The following is a 14,778-nucleotide window of genomic DNA, read 5'->3' as shown; positions in this document are numbered from 1 at the left end:
CTGCGCCATCTTGCGTTCCTTTTCTGAACTGCTACAAACCTCAGTTTTTTCACTTCGTAGAATTCATCTGTATATTTTCTGCACTCGTGTTATTATAATTATTATTATAAATTATACTTCGATTTAACTTGCCGGTGCACCATTTGTTCATTCAGCCGAGTGCAATAAACTTAAGTTCTGATCCTTTTTGATACACAGTTATATTTAAATCATAAAAATGTTGAAGGTAAAGTATTTAAAAATATCTAACCAATTTTATTAACGAATTGAATCAATTTTTGTCAACTTTTCTTTATTTATTTGTAAATATATGTACTTCTTACTTAGATTTCCTTTCATTTGCAAAAAAAAAAAATATTTTTAAGACTTTTTTTTCTTATTTAAATTAATCAAACGGTAATTAACGACATAGTAATTGTTAAATTTGTTATTCTCTTTCTTATTGGTAAATCATAGTAAATTAAAATAAAAACATTTTTATCTTGTTTTTTTGCATTTTTAATCGTGCATAATTTGCAGTACATTCAATGATTCGATGGTCCAAAGGTTACTGTAAGAATTATCATAACCAATGATAATACAGATAAAAAAAGAATTACATTCATTCACTTTAGAATAAATTACATTATTATTAACTTTTATTTATTTTAAAAATTTTAGGGATTTACAGCTTTAGTAACTGGAGGCGTTTCTGGATTAGGACGTGGTACAGTTGAAAGGTTTGTCAAACAAGGAGCACAAGTAGTAATTACTGACCTTCAATTAGCATCTGAAAAAGGAAAGGAGCTTGCTACATCATTGGGATCCAATGCTGTTTTTACTCCTATGGATGTAAATAATTTCTACTTACATTTTTAAATCTGAGTTTGTGAATTGTCAAATTTGAATTACCTGTTTTTTTTTGCACAGGTAACTTCAGAAGAAGACGTAACGAAAGCTTTAGAATTAACCAAAAATGAATTCGGTAAGCTCGATGTACTTGTGAATTGTGCGGGTATAGCAGCGGCTTTCAAAGTCTACAACTTTAACAAAGAGAGGCCCCATTCTTACGATACTTTTAAACAGATTATTGATGTCAATACTTGTGGAACTTTTAATGTGATTCGATTAGCAGTAGGCTTAATAGGGAAAAATACACCTAATAATGATGGACAACGTGGAGTTGTGATAAATACCGCTAGCGTAGCAGCTTTTGATGGCCAAATGGGTCAAGCAGCTTACTCAGCAAGTAAAGGAGGAATTGTAGGAATGACTTTGCCATTGGCTCGTGATTTAGCATCTCAAGGCATAAGAGTCTGCACTATTGCACCTGGATTATTCGATACACCTCTGTTGCAAAGTCTGCCTCCTAAAGTCCGTGATTTTCTAGCAAATTCTATACCGTTCCCACAGAGACTTGGTCATCCTGACGAATATGCTCAATTGGCTCAAGCTATTGTTGAAAATCCTCTTTTAAATGGAGAGGTTATTCGTCTTGATGGGGCTCTTCGTATGATGCCTTAAATAAATGACGAATTTTCAAAAACAACTGGATCATTTTTAATTGAACCATCATTCTTGAATTAAAAATATTTTTTTACGAATCAATGAAATTGTTTTGAATACCTTGTTAAACTGTATATAATAAATTTTTATCAGTGCACCAAAGTTTTTTTTGTTATATTAATGGAAAGTTTTTTCTATCTTTATGACGTTAAGAAATAAATATAAATAATCCTGAAATACTCTATTGGATAAAAATTATAACAAAACCTTTAACAGATCTTTGATGCTTGTAAAATAGTGATAGTGACTAATTAAAAAAAACTTTTATAGAAGCCAAACTTGTTATTGTCTAATAGCTACATAAATATTTCAAAATTCAGTCGTTCTAATACACATATATTGACAATATTATTTATTATTTACTTTAATGACTGTACAATTAATATTTGTATTTATTTCATGATTCGGTTTGTCATAGCGTTTTAATCCGCTGCAAAAATCGCAACGTACAATAAGTCACTAGAGTATTGCCTAGAAAAGAGTTGTGTACATAATAATATCAACATAAAAATATTCAATCAATTAGAAAGGGAACGATGGGATGTTCGCGACATATGGGCAAGGTAAATGCGTTAGTCTTTACTCCCAATGACCTCTGGAGAACTCCAGAATTCCAATAAATTCTGAAATTTATTTTGATGATTTTTCGGAAGAGCCAGTTTGTTATTTAAGGCAGGATAATTCTCATCTCCGAGGTCTAGTCAATCCTAGGCGTTCGATTCTTTTAAATTTTGTAATTTCTCCAGCTGATCAGGCTGAAGTTCATCTGGAATACTAGCCCGTCCACCAACTAACATTTTCTCAGGAATAATTTCGGGTTGTTCGTCGCTTGTTTCATTTTCTATTTGCATTTCAATAACAGTACCTCGCGAAGGCAGTGAAGCAGAATTTTCAGCTGTACTAGGCCCAGAAGTTGAATCAGCTTCGCTTCCAGAGCTGCTACTTATAGGAAATGGAGCAGAATCTGCCGGTTGATCGTCAACAGTTGATTTTTCTTCAGTTTCTTCAGTGTCTGTTCGTTCAGAAATTTTTTTTTCTTTACCTCCTTTGCAATCTTTGGTGTCTTTAGTTTCATCTTGAATAACTTCAGGAGGTTGTTCATCATTTTCAACCACTTCAGTATCAACATCTTCTTTTTTTGTTTCTTCTGTCATTTCAGGCTCTCCTGGAAATGGACGATCTATTTCTTCCATTGGTGTGGCAGCTGTGATGACAATTTGAGCTACTCCAAGACCTGAGTCATTATCTTGATTATCAGGTATTTTATCGGATATTGTCTTAGGCCTTTCTCCCACTTTTTCTCTATCTTGCTCATCTTCCTGCTAATAATGAATAATAATTAACTACTTCATTAACGTCATGGAAATGATCTAAGTAATTGATTTACTAACTACAAATTATTACTCAAAAAAATATCTTATATAATTCAAAACTTGTAAAAAAGTTCTTTAAAAATTAATTAAATTTATTAAAAATAGTTATTAATGTTTACCTGGATACTAGTTTCATCCGTAACTTGAACGACTGCACAATAATATGTTTTTAGAAATCTTTTTATAATCATTGAATTTTGAAAATTAGTATGTAATAAAACATTACCTATTATACCCGGACCTTCATTGTCTTTTTCATCATCTTCAAATTGACTTCCATAATGATCTTTCTGATCTTTAGGCAAAATCATAGAGAATCCATCTGACTCGCCATTAACTATAGTAGGTTTTTCTTCACCGGAATCTACTGAAAAATAATTTTTTCTTTGCAAATTTATGAAAACAAAAGATTTTCAATTATTCTCAGAATTGATTTTTACCATTAAACATTGCACGAGTAATTTCATCTGCTAAAACAAACTCTGGAACATCTGGAGGAGTAAATACTGGTGGCGCTGAACTTGGCGGTGTTACATTCTCCTGTTAAAAAAATTATCACAATAAAATACCAAAAATTAGGAAATATGTAATTCTTAAAAAATATTTATAGATACTTATAATTCTAAAAATTGATTCGAAATTTAACGATAAAAATAAAATCAAAATCACACATCACTGACCTGTGGTGTTAACGGAGAACCATCAGGAGCACATGGTTCAACAACTAGTGAAGGGAAAAGTCCTATTTTACCATGAATTTCACCTTCCCACCAGCCATCATCTACATCGTGAGGTTCAGTTCTTATAACTCTAAGTACATCGCCTTCCATAAAAGTGAGTTCTTCATCACAAGTTGCATCATAATCGTAAAGAGCAATACAATAATTTTCAGACTTGTGATCAACAACAGGCTCATCTTCAGGCATCATTTGAACTGGTTCTGCAGCTATAACATGAGCATCTGGATCAACTGCATCATGATCATCAACAGTATAGTCTACAGATGAAAATGAAATTTGCGTTGTAAGACCAGGGCCATGAGAACTAAGTCCACCAGAAACAGCTGGAACTTCTCGTTCAACATCTAGATAGTTTTGTGGCACAAATCCTTCTTCTCCACGATAATTTCTCGCTCTCAACCAACCATCTCCATCACCTTCACCGACAACTTCTAATTGTTCACTCTCAACAATTGACAGCTCATCAGGGTTTTGGGCCTTTATACGAAGAAAATAGTTAATTAAAAAACTTTGTTCTTTGATAAAAATAATCAAGAAATTACAAAAAAGAATATTGTAGCACAAAAAAAAGTATTTTAAATTAGATGATAAAGAATGGAAAAAATTTTACCGTGTAAGAATAAAGCGCAGTACATTTATAGATTTGATTATCTACATTAGAATCAGTAGCTTCTACACTCTCCCCTGCAACCTCTTCTTTTTCATCCGTCGTACCCCAATCAATAGATGTTGGATCGTCCCAGTCTGCTGCCATTTGCTCCATTCGTTGTTTTTCTTCTTCAAGTAGGGCTGAAAGAATTGACAAAACCATAGAAAAAATGATTGACAATTGCATTTCCTTATGATGATTAAAATAATTTTATGAATAATTTACCATCAACTTCAGCACTATCATGCCTTTCTCGTTCATTGTAGACATCTTCATCATGCTGTTGAGAGGTCGTCCGTCCACTTCCAGGCCTTTCTACTGTCGTTAAGTCACTACCACCATCATTGTCACTATCATAAAACGAATCTGACGATGGATGTTCCTGTATGTTTATGAATTAATCGATAAATTCATTATAAATCATTGATTAAACTCCTTTGATGTTAAAATTGCATAAGTTTTCATGTAATTACCGCTACTCCAGATGCATCAGTTCTAACAGACAAAGAGCTTGCTGAGCGGGGCATATCCTGGACACTTAAAGTTTCAACTTCCTGTAGGAACTCGTCTACGTTTACTGAACAAAAATGAAATATTGTAATTAAATTACAAATCAAAAATTTCTTTTTTATTTCAGGATAAAATTAAAAAATATAATTTTTATAACTAATTGTTCGATTAGTCTAGATCGAATTGTTAACTAATAAATAAGTCTTTCGTTCTCCTTTAGTTTATAAAATTAAATTTTGTTTAACTCTACCAACCTCCACCAGCGCGTAAACACTCAATTCTCGCTTCAGCTTTCAATTTAGCAGTCTGTAAATAATAAAATTTAATTTAAAAATATCCAAGTTAAAATAAAGCTTAATGAAATTCTTATGTCAACTTAATTAAATGTCTTTATACCTCAGCTTGTCTTATTGCTTGCTTTAATTCGTCCATTTTTGTATCTATATCCGGTCCGTTTGGATCATTTGGTTCGGTCTGAATGAATAAATGAAGAATAATTAATTGACACTTTATTGAAATGTTTTTTTGTAAAAAAGTTTCATTGTATACAAATAAATAACACAGTACCTTCTGTCCCGACTCTTTTAGTTGCTGAAGGGCTTGTAATTTTCGTGTACTCTCTCTAATATTATTAATTTCTCGAGCAATTTTAGCAGACCATCGTCGGGCTTCTTTTCCTAGCGTCGTTGCAGCAGAATGATCCGCAGTTACCCTAAGTAAATCAGAGAATTATTAATAATATATTATTTTAGAGTGTTACAATTTAATGTTCAAAAAATAAATTATACTATTTTCAGTCAAGAATTCTAAGAAAACATTTTGCATGCATGTAAGCTTTTAACTTTTCCCTCACCTATCTACTGGATCGTTATCACACGGTTCAAAATCATATTGTATGTGTTGTTTTAATACTGGGTAATATAAATTGCAGCATTGAATATTGTACTCTCTGGTAAGCTGTAAAAGTTTTTTTATCACAATAATATATTGAATACTGTATTGACCAATACACAAATCAATAGTAAAAAAAAAATGAATATGTTCCCAAAGATATAAGGGACAACGAAAATAATTCTAGGTCATTTTTAACTGATGTTGATGAGCATTGATTAAAATATTTTATACGAATTAATTTTACTAACTTGTTGAGCTTGATCTCGAATTTTTCCAAAACTGTTTTGAGTAGCCATACAGGTAAGCAGTTCAGTTCTACCCATGAGTGTTAAGTATTCCTGAACTTTATCATAAACTCCTTGTTCCAGAATATGCATTGCGTTCTGTAGATCAACAGCAAAATAACGATTCTGATGGGCGTTGGCAGCAGCAAGGCTCAACAAGTAATCATTACGTGCTCCTGTCGACTTTTCTTCCAGAGCGTCTCGTTTTGATGTAACCTGCCGTGATACACAACATCATCAGGTCAATGACATAATGAAATAACTGCAGTTATTGTTGTTCAAAATATCTTTAAACACGCAAACAAGCTTTAGATTGAACTTTCGTTACCTTGGCGCTGTTTTTCTGTAGGGAAGTTATTGACTGAAAGAATGAACCTTTTTTCTTTTTCAATTTTTCTTCAATATCTTTGGCTTTATCACGAACATCATGAGCACTGTGCTCTTCATCGAAATATAACTTCTTCGTCTTATCAACATCCTGGACACACAACTGCAGTTCCTTTTGTACTATCATCAGTTGATCGATCGCCTACAAAATGACACCAGTAAGTAGTCCACTTTACTACACCCAACTAAATAATACACAGTTAAAAAATATCTTCAATGATTTAAATGTTTGATAAAAATCAAATAGAGATATTTATCTAGTTGGGGGATTGATGTTACTTTTATTTTAAAATTTTTAACTTAAATTTGATTTATATTGCCAGATTGAGCACATAATTCATGTTCACCAGCAAATCGATGTTTAATAAAACTTTTTAAATTCTTTTTAAAAGTTTAAATAATATTCATTAATTTATACTTTTATAAATAATACCTTTTTCGATATCTGCATTTTGTGTGCTCTCAAAACTTTGGCATCATCAGCAATTTGTTGTTGAAAAACTTCTACTGCAGCTAATCTCGCTCGTGCAAGTTTCTCATTTTCTTCTAAAACCGTTCTCCAAACGTTCCACATATTCCTAAAAAAACATCAATTAAATTATTGAAAGAATTAACTGATTAATAAATATTGTTTGGTGAATATCTAAAAGTAAAATCAATGTTTAAAAGTGAAATATCATGCATTCAATTCAATTTATTTTTTTCTACTTTAATACTGGATCAAGACCAAAAAATTTTTAATTAATTTTGTGTGATGATTATTCAATTGAAGAAATAATGAGTTTATTATATGAGTAATTAATACGTTAAATATTTCATTCATAAATTTGATGATAAAAAATTATAAAAAAAGAATCAAATAAAGAACATTTTTTTCTACCATAATTAATCAATCATTTCGAATTATTACCATTTTTCGTCGGCATTATCAATTTTTATATCAGGAATATTCGGGATTTTTTTGTTCAAATATACAGATGATATTTTAAGTAATGCCTGAAAAAATTATTTAATAATAATTAATTCTAAAATAAAAAAATAGAATAATATTTTAAAATAAAATTTACCTCTGAATAAGATTTTTCGATGGCTGATTTTTTAATCGTAAAATTTCTAAAAAAAAAAATAATTGAAATAGTAAAATTTTATTTAGTGCCATTAATAATAGTAAATGTCATGTAATAAACTCACCGAATATCTTCTAAAAGGTCACACTCATGTTGATTCTTAGCCTGTAACTTTGCTACTTGCTCTGAATGTACATTCTTCAAAAATTTGGCATAATTTCCCTGAAGAAAAATGGTAAAATGAATAAAAAATTATTAGTCATATCATTTATTGATGATCGAGAAAATCCTTTGGAAATATTCAGAGTATAAAGTTTGGGGTGAAAATTTAATGACATAGATTCGATCCTTAGGCGGGCGGTGAATGTGCATCGATTTTCCCAGGCGATTCGAGGAGTATTATGTGAGTGGCCACATAACGATTGCGGAATCGCTTACGTTCCGGTCTGGTTATTCATTATAAATCATAACTAATCAATATAATTTAATTAAACATACTTGAAATAGCTCTAATGTGAATAATCCGTTTACTACTACTCCATTGATTTCAAATAAAAATAAACTCATCACAAAGTCCGATTTTATCAACAACTGAACTGATTCAAAAAATTGTGGCAATTAAAGATATAAATATTGGCAAAAAAAAAAAATTATCATTCAATGTTTATTATCAACTTGGGAGACATTTTTTTTTGCTGTTGAGGAAGCAAGAAAATAATAACTTACTTTCCTCGGTGGTGGTTGCATGATCGACCAGCGGCTCGGCAAGCCTCACCACTTTAACCCGTTTTTCTTGATGAAAAATTATACGCTGTTAACCCGACGCGAGTCTGTATGCTACTGGCCTCTTGCCCTCAACTTTGAGTATTTATTGATCGTCCTGGCGCCTGCGTTTTCTTCAAAGACGTACGTCGTTTAAATTCGTGGGAGGGTACGCATGTGCCGCGTGACAGGACTTTCCACCCACGACTTTATGAGGGATGAAAATAATTCTAGTTCACACGATCTGTAATTGTTAACTACTATAATTTAAAACGCTTGTCATTGTTCTCTGGGGATGGGTGTATCACGTAATCTAATCAAAATGTAACAACAATTCTGTTTGAAGTAACGCAAACAAAGAAAACGGGTTGATGGCATCGTATTTTAAAAAAAAAACATTGACTGCCTAAATATAATCGTATGTACTTTAACTATTTCTATATATGTTGACAACTTATTTTACTACAACAATATAAAAGAGTTTTCTAAAGTTGTATGTTTTGATTAATCTGACAGTTTTATTAATAGCTGAGATCATAGATGTGATGCTATTGTAACTCAAATTTTCAGTATGAAACATTACACTGATTTGGTTCTTTCATACTCTTGAAATGTTATTATTTATGATCCACTTATAAAAATTATGACATTCAGCTTTGTATGGAAGAAGGGAAGTTATGTCAACATAACTTTGATTGTTTTATTGAATAAAGAGTGACTTGATATAAATTTGTGAATCTTATTAAATGAAATTACTTATAGTATTTGTTGGAATTTTGGTTTTTTGTTGGAAAATAGTTGATATATAACAGAACCATTTCAAGTTCATAAAATGAATTGTATCGTCTATTAAAAAACTTGATTTGAATAAAGAATTAAAATTAAATGACTTAATAAATAAGAACAGCATGAAGAAATTTATTCCAACATTTATTTAAATCACGGTATAAAATGAAAAAGCGCATTACAAGATAAATCACAATGCTGGAACAAATACTGATATTTGAACCGGATATGTAATTAATGACTAATGAGAAAAAATATAAAAATTATTTACAATAGTTTAAAATTTAATATTTAATTGGTTCTCGAAAAAATTGGCCAAGATTTTATGATACGTAGAGTCACATTGCATCATCAGTAACTAAACGACCAAGATCATCAGCAAGTAAAGCCATAGCAGCACCTTCTCCATCGAGATCGGATCCAGCCGGAAGTGCAAGCTCTGGTGTAGGAGCTGGAATAGCTGCCTGAAGTAATGCAATTGCATTGATTGGATTTCCACCCGCATCAAGTGCTGGATCAGCAGTTGCTTCTGCAAGATTTGTCACCGATTTCGATTTTACACATTGAAAATCAACATGACGACTTTTAGCTTCTTCTTTTTCCCAAGACATGTGTAAAAAGGGTCTTTGAACATAATTATAAATCACTTCGGCCCTACCACCAGCTCGTTTTTTCACCTTCTCTTTATAGGTAGGATACCCTTCAATACCTAAGCGAATTTTTTTTAAACCTCGCTCTTTCATAACTTGTTTTGCAACGTCGCGATTTTCGATGTATTTAAAAAAACGATACATTGCTGTACTATTGATAGCTGTAAGAAAATAAATAAGTTTAATCATGAATTTATGTCACACATTTCGAATAAGTAGTTTATACTGTCATTTACTAAAAAATTAAAAAAAAAAACATTGGTTAAGTGAAGACGATGTAGTGTTTTATCTTTAATATAGAATAATCATGATAATAATAATGTGTGAATCAGAAATAGAGAGTTCATCTAAAAATAAAGTTGATAAAATTATTTTTAGAAAAAAAACTTACTTTCAGAATATTCTTCCCCCATCTGAGGTGGATACTCTTCATCCCAATCAACAACATCATCTTCAAGAAGTACTACAATATGACATTCACGATCCCCCTTTTTTGCTCTATTTACCATTAACGGTAAAATTAATTCTTCGAGAAAAACCTCGAATTGGCATCGGGCTCCTTCATTAGATAATTCATGTAATAATCCTCCTAAAGAATCATTTTATTTCAAAATTTATTTAATAAATATTAGTGATATTTTGAAAAGAAAAACTGAATTGTACTTACGAAGATTTTGGCATTTAACAGTATTTGCATCAAAAGGTACAAGTAAATAATCACAAGCTTCTCGAAGTTCTTGAACAGATACTGTAGGTGGACAACGAATGACACCACCTTTGTAATACTCTAAAATAGCTCTGAACACCATAGCAGATATGCCGTCAGCTACTTCATACTCGCCACGTTCATTTGGTTGTGCAAAGTCAATGCCTGAACTAAACATCCGGCCCAACATAGTATTTGGATGTGCAGTGAAAAGAGTAGGATCAAGAATAAATCTAGTTTTATCAACAATTAATGTAATTCTATCGTCACTAATTTGATTGCTAGCAGCTGAAGACATGTTACTAGTCTGATGACTTTCACGACTTTGATTCTGTTGAGTTTTGTTCACTCCAATTCCTGGGCGCATTCTGAAAGTAAAATAACAAAATTTCATCAACTTTTTGCTATAAATAGATCACGTTTTAAACATTTCTTTGATTTTAGATTGAAAAACAATTTCTATTTAACGCTTCAAGCAATAACACATGCAAAATGAAAAATAATCTATAATTACAAGTATTTAGAAATGATAAAACTCCATTAAATATTAGTAGAAACATAAAAATCATCAATTTCCATAATATTAGAATTTGATTCGATATTTTGATTTAACAAACTCTATTAACTTACTTCAAATACTGATAATAAACTACTGATAACTATTAGACTACATTATATTTAGTTATCTATAATAAACTTTACATTTCAATCTTCTCCAACAATTCTAAGCTTTTGTTTCTCTAGTTTTATTTAATCACTTGATCCTTTCACTTTTACTAGGATTCATTTATTGCAAATAACTAACTTGTTACTAAGATTGATAATGGAGATCAGATTTATTACGAAATAAATTTTCGATATTCTCATGATAACTACGTGTTGCATTAAGCAGTATTGTTTGAACAATTTGTTTTCTCATTGTATGGCTATCTCTATTTACATGTACTCTTATTCTACTTATTTTTACCTGAACTGATGATTTATTGATCTCTGTCCACTAGAATCAAATGAATGACATCTTCGAGGATGACTTCCATCCTTTTGTACCAGACAAGGTTTTGGAGTTGATGAGCCAGAATTACTACGTGCAGATAACCACATTTCCTTACTAATTTGCTAGTATGGCGCAAGCATTATCGAATATCTAGTGTTTCTATTTTTATCAGATGCTATCTGTCTATATATCACATTTAATTATACTATTTAAACATCGCATTACTACCATTCTTACGTGCTATGATAAAATAATCAATGAAAATTCCCGGACTAGAAAAAAATGATAATGTAATTGAGTAAAATTAACAAATAATTTATTATAGAAGCATTTAGAGTGTCATGCAAAGTAACTTGTTGAAAAAAAAATTACAATAGCATGCTTTAAGCATAGTAGTTGGACGAATCAGCATTAGTTCATCGATCAATTAAGCTATTCATGTTCTAGCTAATTGTTTTTATAAAATTACAGGAAGGTACAAACTTTTCGTCGATCACTGTATTGAAAGAATGGTTTTTCTTGGTCATGGACTAATTCAATACTAAATAACTAATTTACTTATTGATCAGTTTTTTATTTAATAAGTGATTACTAATCTCACCTTAAATTATTCTTGCAAACACGAAATCGTCCACGTCCATCTGTCTCTTTACAGTCAGTCTCTGTATCACTACTGCTGTCTTGAAGATAATTCAAACGGTCTGCAGGATTTGACATATCAGACCCACTGAACAGAAGAAAATCCAAGTTTATGTATATAAACAATGGCACATTACATTGCTAATTAAATTATGTGTGTACTCACACAATTCAACTATTGTCTTGAACATTTAACTCGTTTAAATACAAAGAAATCAATTATGCAAAATAATTTTTGTTTAGTTTTTTGAATTAATTACAGAAAATGATTGCTTAGAATCATCATTTACTTTCTAATTTTAGATTGTTCTTTGTTTTTTATTATTATTATAAAGGAATTTGTTGTTCTCAATATTTAGATTACCCTAGTGAATATATCAATAGATTTTCATGTATCTAATGTTTACTTACATGGAAAACAGTGGACAATAATACTCGAATCTTCTTCGAAGCCACTTTGATGATGAACAAATTTCTGGACCACAAATATCGTAACTTGGTTTATTCCATAAAATAAATCGCATTCCAATGTGACTGGTCAGTAATTATTGAACGTGCTGAACGACTCATGCAGAACCGATAGACTTGCGAGAGTAGTGACGTCTTTTAGGTTTCAATTTTCATAAGCACAATAATAGCATATACATATATAAAATTCTTAGTATAACTATTTTATATAAAACCTGATATATGGTTAAAAATCAAATTATAAAAGTTGAATCGTTTTGAATATGTTAACACGTTAAAAATGCAACATTTGTTTAACATTTTTATTAAAAAACTTTCAGAATTGTAAAATATTTTGATTGACTAGTGGTGGTTTTTGGAACTATATACACAAAACAGCCATTTGTTTTGTAGTCGATAATATTTATTTGTAGTGGTATACTTTATCGACGATAGGTTAAAAATGTTTTTCGTAATCTGTTATTTATTGTCGGTATAGAAGAGAACGATATTTCATGTCATTGCGAGAATGTCACCCAACATACAAACAGTGTATGTTTATATTTATAATGTAAAATAATGTATTAATTGACAATAAATTAATTTACGACTAAGTTAATTAACAAATTAATGAATTCATCAAAAGTTATATTTAACAAGTAGTATTGATTATGTGGAAAACGGCCTTACTTCTTAAATAGTTGGTAATTGATCTAACTAGTGTTAAAAATAGGTTAGAAAATATTGTTTAGTCAAAACGAAAAATATGTTTAATTCATCAGAAAATATTGAAATATTTTTGAAAAAAATTGGAACAGGAGTAAGACATTTAAATGATCCATTTTTTGACGAATCTTATCGTGTTTGTAAAGTGTTTCAACGAACTGGAATCACTATTGAAGATAAAGAGCAATTATGTCATCAAATGTCAGTATTAATAATTTACTTTTTATTATTCTAATAATTTAAGATTTATTTTTATGTATTGAATTCAAATGTTAATAGATATTTATTACAGGATGAATGAATTCAGTTGCAATGCTCCAGGATGCCAAGCAAGGTTTCGAACTCTCATAGACTTTGAAGTTCATTATAATAGTGTCCATAGATTTACTTGTTCTGAATGTAAGACAATTAAACCTAACCCTAGGTTACTAGAAATTCATATACAAGAAGTTCATGATAGTTTCTTCAAAATTCTTGCTGAAAAAGAACCAATGGTAAAGTTTCCAATTAATAAATATATCTAATAAAAATTTGAAAATATTCAATAAAAATAATTCAATGTTTTATGTTTCAGTACCAATGCTTTGTTTCGGACTGTAATGTGAAATTTAAAGATGCAACAGAAAGAAAACATCATTGTATCATAGTTCATAAGTTCCCTAAACATTTCAAGTACAAGGAAAAATCTCAAATTAAATCTGATAAAAATACCAAAGAAAATGATGTATCAGAGCTATCAATGGAAATTGATCAACCAGTAAAAAATATGCAAAACAAGAAAAAACCTAATATTAAATTGAATAAAAATCAAAAAACAAGAACATTTATATCTAACATGAAAACCACTGGTCAAGTAGCAGCATCTGAGGATAAATCGTGTTCATCCCCAGAACAAAAGTCGATAACTTCATCAGCATTGCAATTTATTCCCCGTCAATTGACCCACAAGTCATATTCGAAAATTCTTACTCAGAATAAAATAGTTGAGAAAAGAAATCTAGATTCAGAGAATGTAATGATGGAGTTGAGTGAAGCTTTGCCGTCTTAATGAAAAACTAAATCATGCAATAGCAAGCATGAGGTAATAATTATGGTAAATATTAATAATAATTTTATAATTTAAGCATGCATAAAACAATAAAAATACGTCAATAATTATCAAGAGGAATAGGTTTTTAATCTTTAAATTTTTCTCTATAAATACATCTTATTGCAACAGTTTCATTTATATACATGAGAATTAAGGTAGAGATCATTCATATTATAAACTGACCAATAATTGTATATTATTTAGTCATCGCAATTATTTACAAGAAGTTTTATTCTAATATCATATCTTTCTTTCTCCCATACATTCTTATTTCAATAATTATATATTAGCTACAATTTTAGCTAAATATTGACAAAGTACAATAAAGTCTTTATAGAATTATCACTTATCGAAAATAAGTTTCTTAACAACGGTTGTATTGACATTCAACTTTGGATTAAGCTGTTATTAGATAGTTCATAACACATTATTTATGTCGTTTAATTTTTGTATCTATAATTTGACGAAATTTAATTAAAATCATAATGAAAATCGACATAAAAAAAAATAATCGCCTACATTAGCTACT

The 14,778-nt window shown here is 30.2% G+C and overlaps 3 protein-coding genes across 4 annotated transcripts; 2 read left to right on the top strand and 1 right to left on the bottom strand.

The window, feature by feature from the left end:
• The first annotated feature begins 81 nt into the window (after positions 1 to 81).
• On the top strand, positions 82 to 1,647 carry scu (scully). Its single transcript, XM_035091157.1, has 3 exons — positions 82 to 226; positions 661 to 831; positions 910 to 1,647. The coding sequence occupies exons 1-3, from the start codon at positions 218 to 220 to the stop codon at positions 1,501 to 1,503; spliced, it is 774 nt and encodes a 257-aa protein (XP_034947048.1). The 5' UTR covers positions 82 to 217; the 3' UTR covers positions 1,504 to 1,647.
• A 233-nt stretch (positions 1,648 to 1,880) lies between these two features.
• LOC118071607 (protein nervous wreck-like) lies at positions 1,881 to 12,784 on the bottom strand. The gene is made up of 23 exons (XM_035090818.1): positions 12,398 to 12,784; positions 11,949 to 12,074; positions 11,321 to 11,434; positions 10,315 to 10,721; positions 10,039 to 10,236; positions 9,340 to 9,808; positions 7,450 to 7,495; positions 7,293 to 7,378; positions 6,816 to 6,960; positions 6,324 to 6,524; positions 5,960 to 6,211; positions 5,671 to 5,774; positions 5,385 to 5,529; positions 5,214 to 5,291; positions 5,072 to 5,123; positions 4,781 to 4,884; positions 4,533 to 4,689; positions 4,269 to 4,447; positions 3,599 to 4,135; positions 3,359 to 3,458; positions 3,145 to 3,285; positions 3,038 to 3,069; positions 1,881 to 2,867 (listed from the first exon to the last, which is right to left on the bottom strand). Exons 1-23 carry the CDS (start codon positions 12,508 to 12,510, stop codon positions 2,253 to 2,255), a joined length of 4,401 nt encoding a protein of 1,466 aa, XP_034946709.1. The 5' UTR covers positions 12,511 to 12,784; the 3' UTR covers positions 1,881 to 2,252.
• A 192-nt stretch (positions 12,785 to 12,976) lies between these two features.
• Positions 12,977 to 14,490, top strand: l(2)k10201 (lethal (2) k10201). Of its 2 annotated transcripts, none has more exons than XM_035090816.1 (3): positions 12,977 to 13,360; positions 13,452 to 13,653; positions 13,734 to 14,487. In XM_035090816.1, the coding sequence occupies exons 1-3, from the start codon at positions 13,200 to 13,202 to the stop codon at positions 14,205 to 14,207; spliced, it is 837 nt and encodes a 278-aa protein (XP_034946707.1). In that variant the 5' UTR covers positions 12,977 to 13,199; the 3' UTR covers positions 14,208 to 14,487. The 2 variants fall into 2 exon arrangements, with proteins under 2 accessions (XP_034946707.1, XP_034946708.1); XM_035090817.1 differs by having other exon boundaries at positions 13,249 to 13,360; positions 13,439 to 13,653; positions 13,734 to 14,490.
• The last annotated feature ends 288 nt before the right edge of the window (positions 14,491 to 14,778 follow it).

This window comes from Chelonus insularis, unplaced genomic scaffold, assembly GCF_013357705.1.
Source record: "Chelonus insularis isolate UGA/USDA-ARS -01 unplaced genomic scaffold, ASM1335770v1 contig_88_pilon, whole genome shotgun sequence".
NCBI classification, from domain to species: domain Eukaryota; kingdom Metazoa; phylum Arthropoda; class Insecta; order Hymenoptera; family Braconidae; genus Chelonus; species Chelonus insularis.
This window is presented reverse-complemented; position numbering and strand designations above follow the sequence as displayed.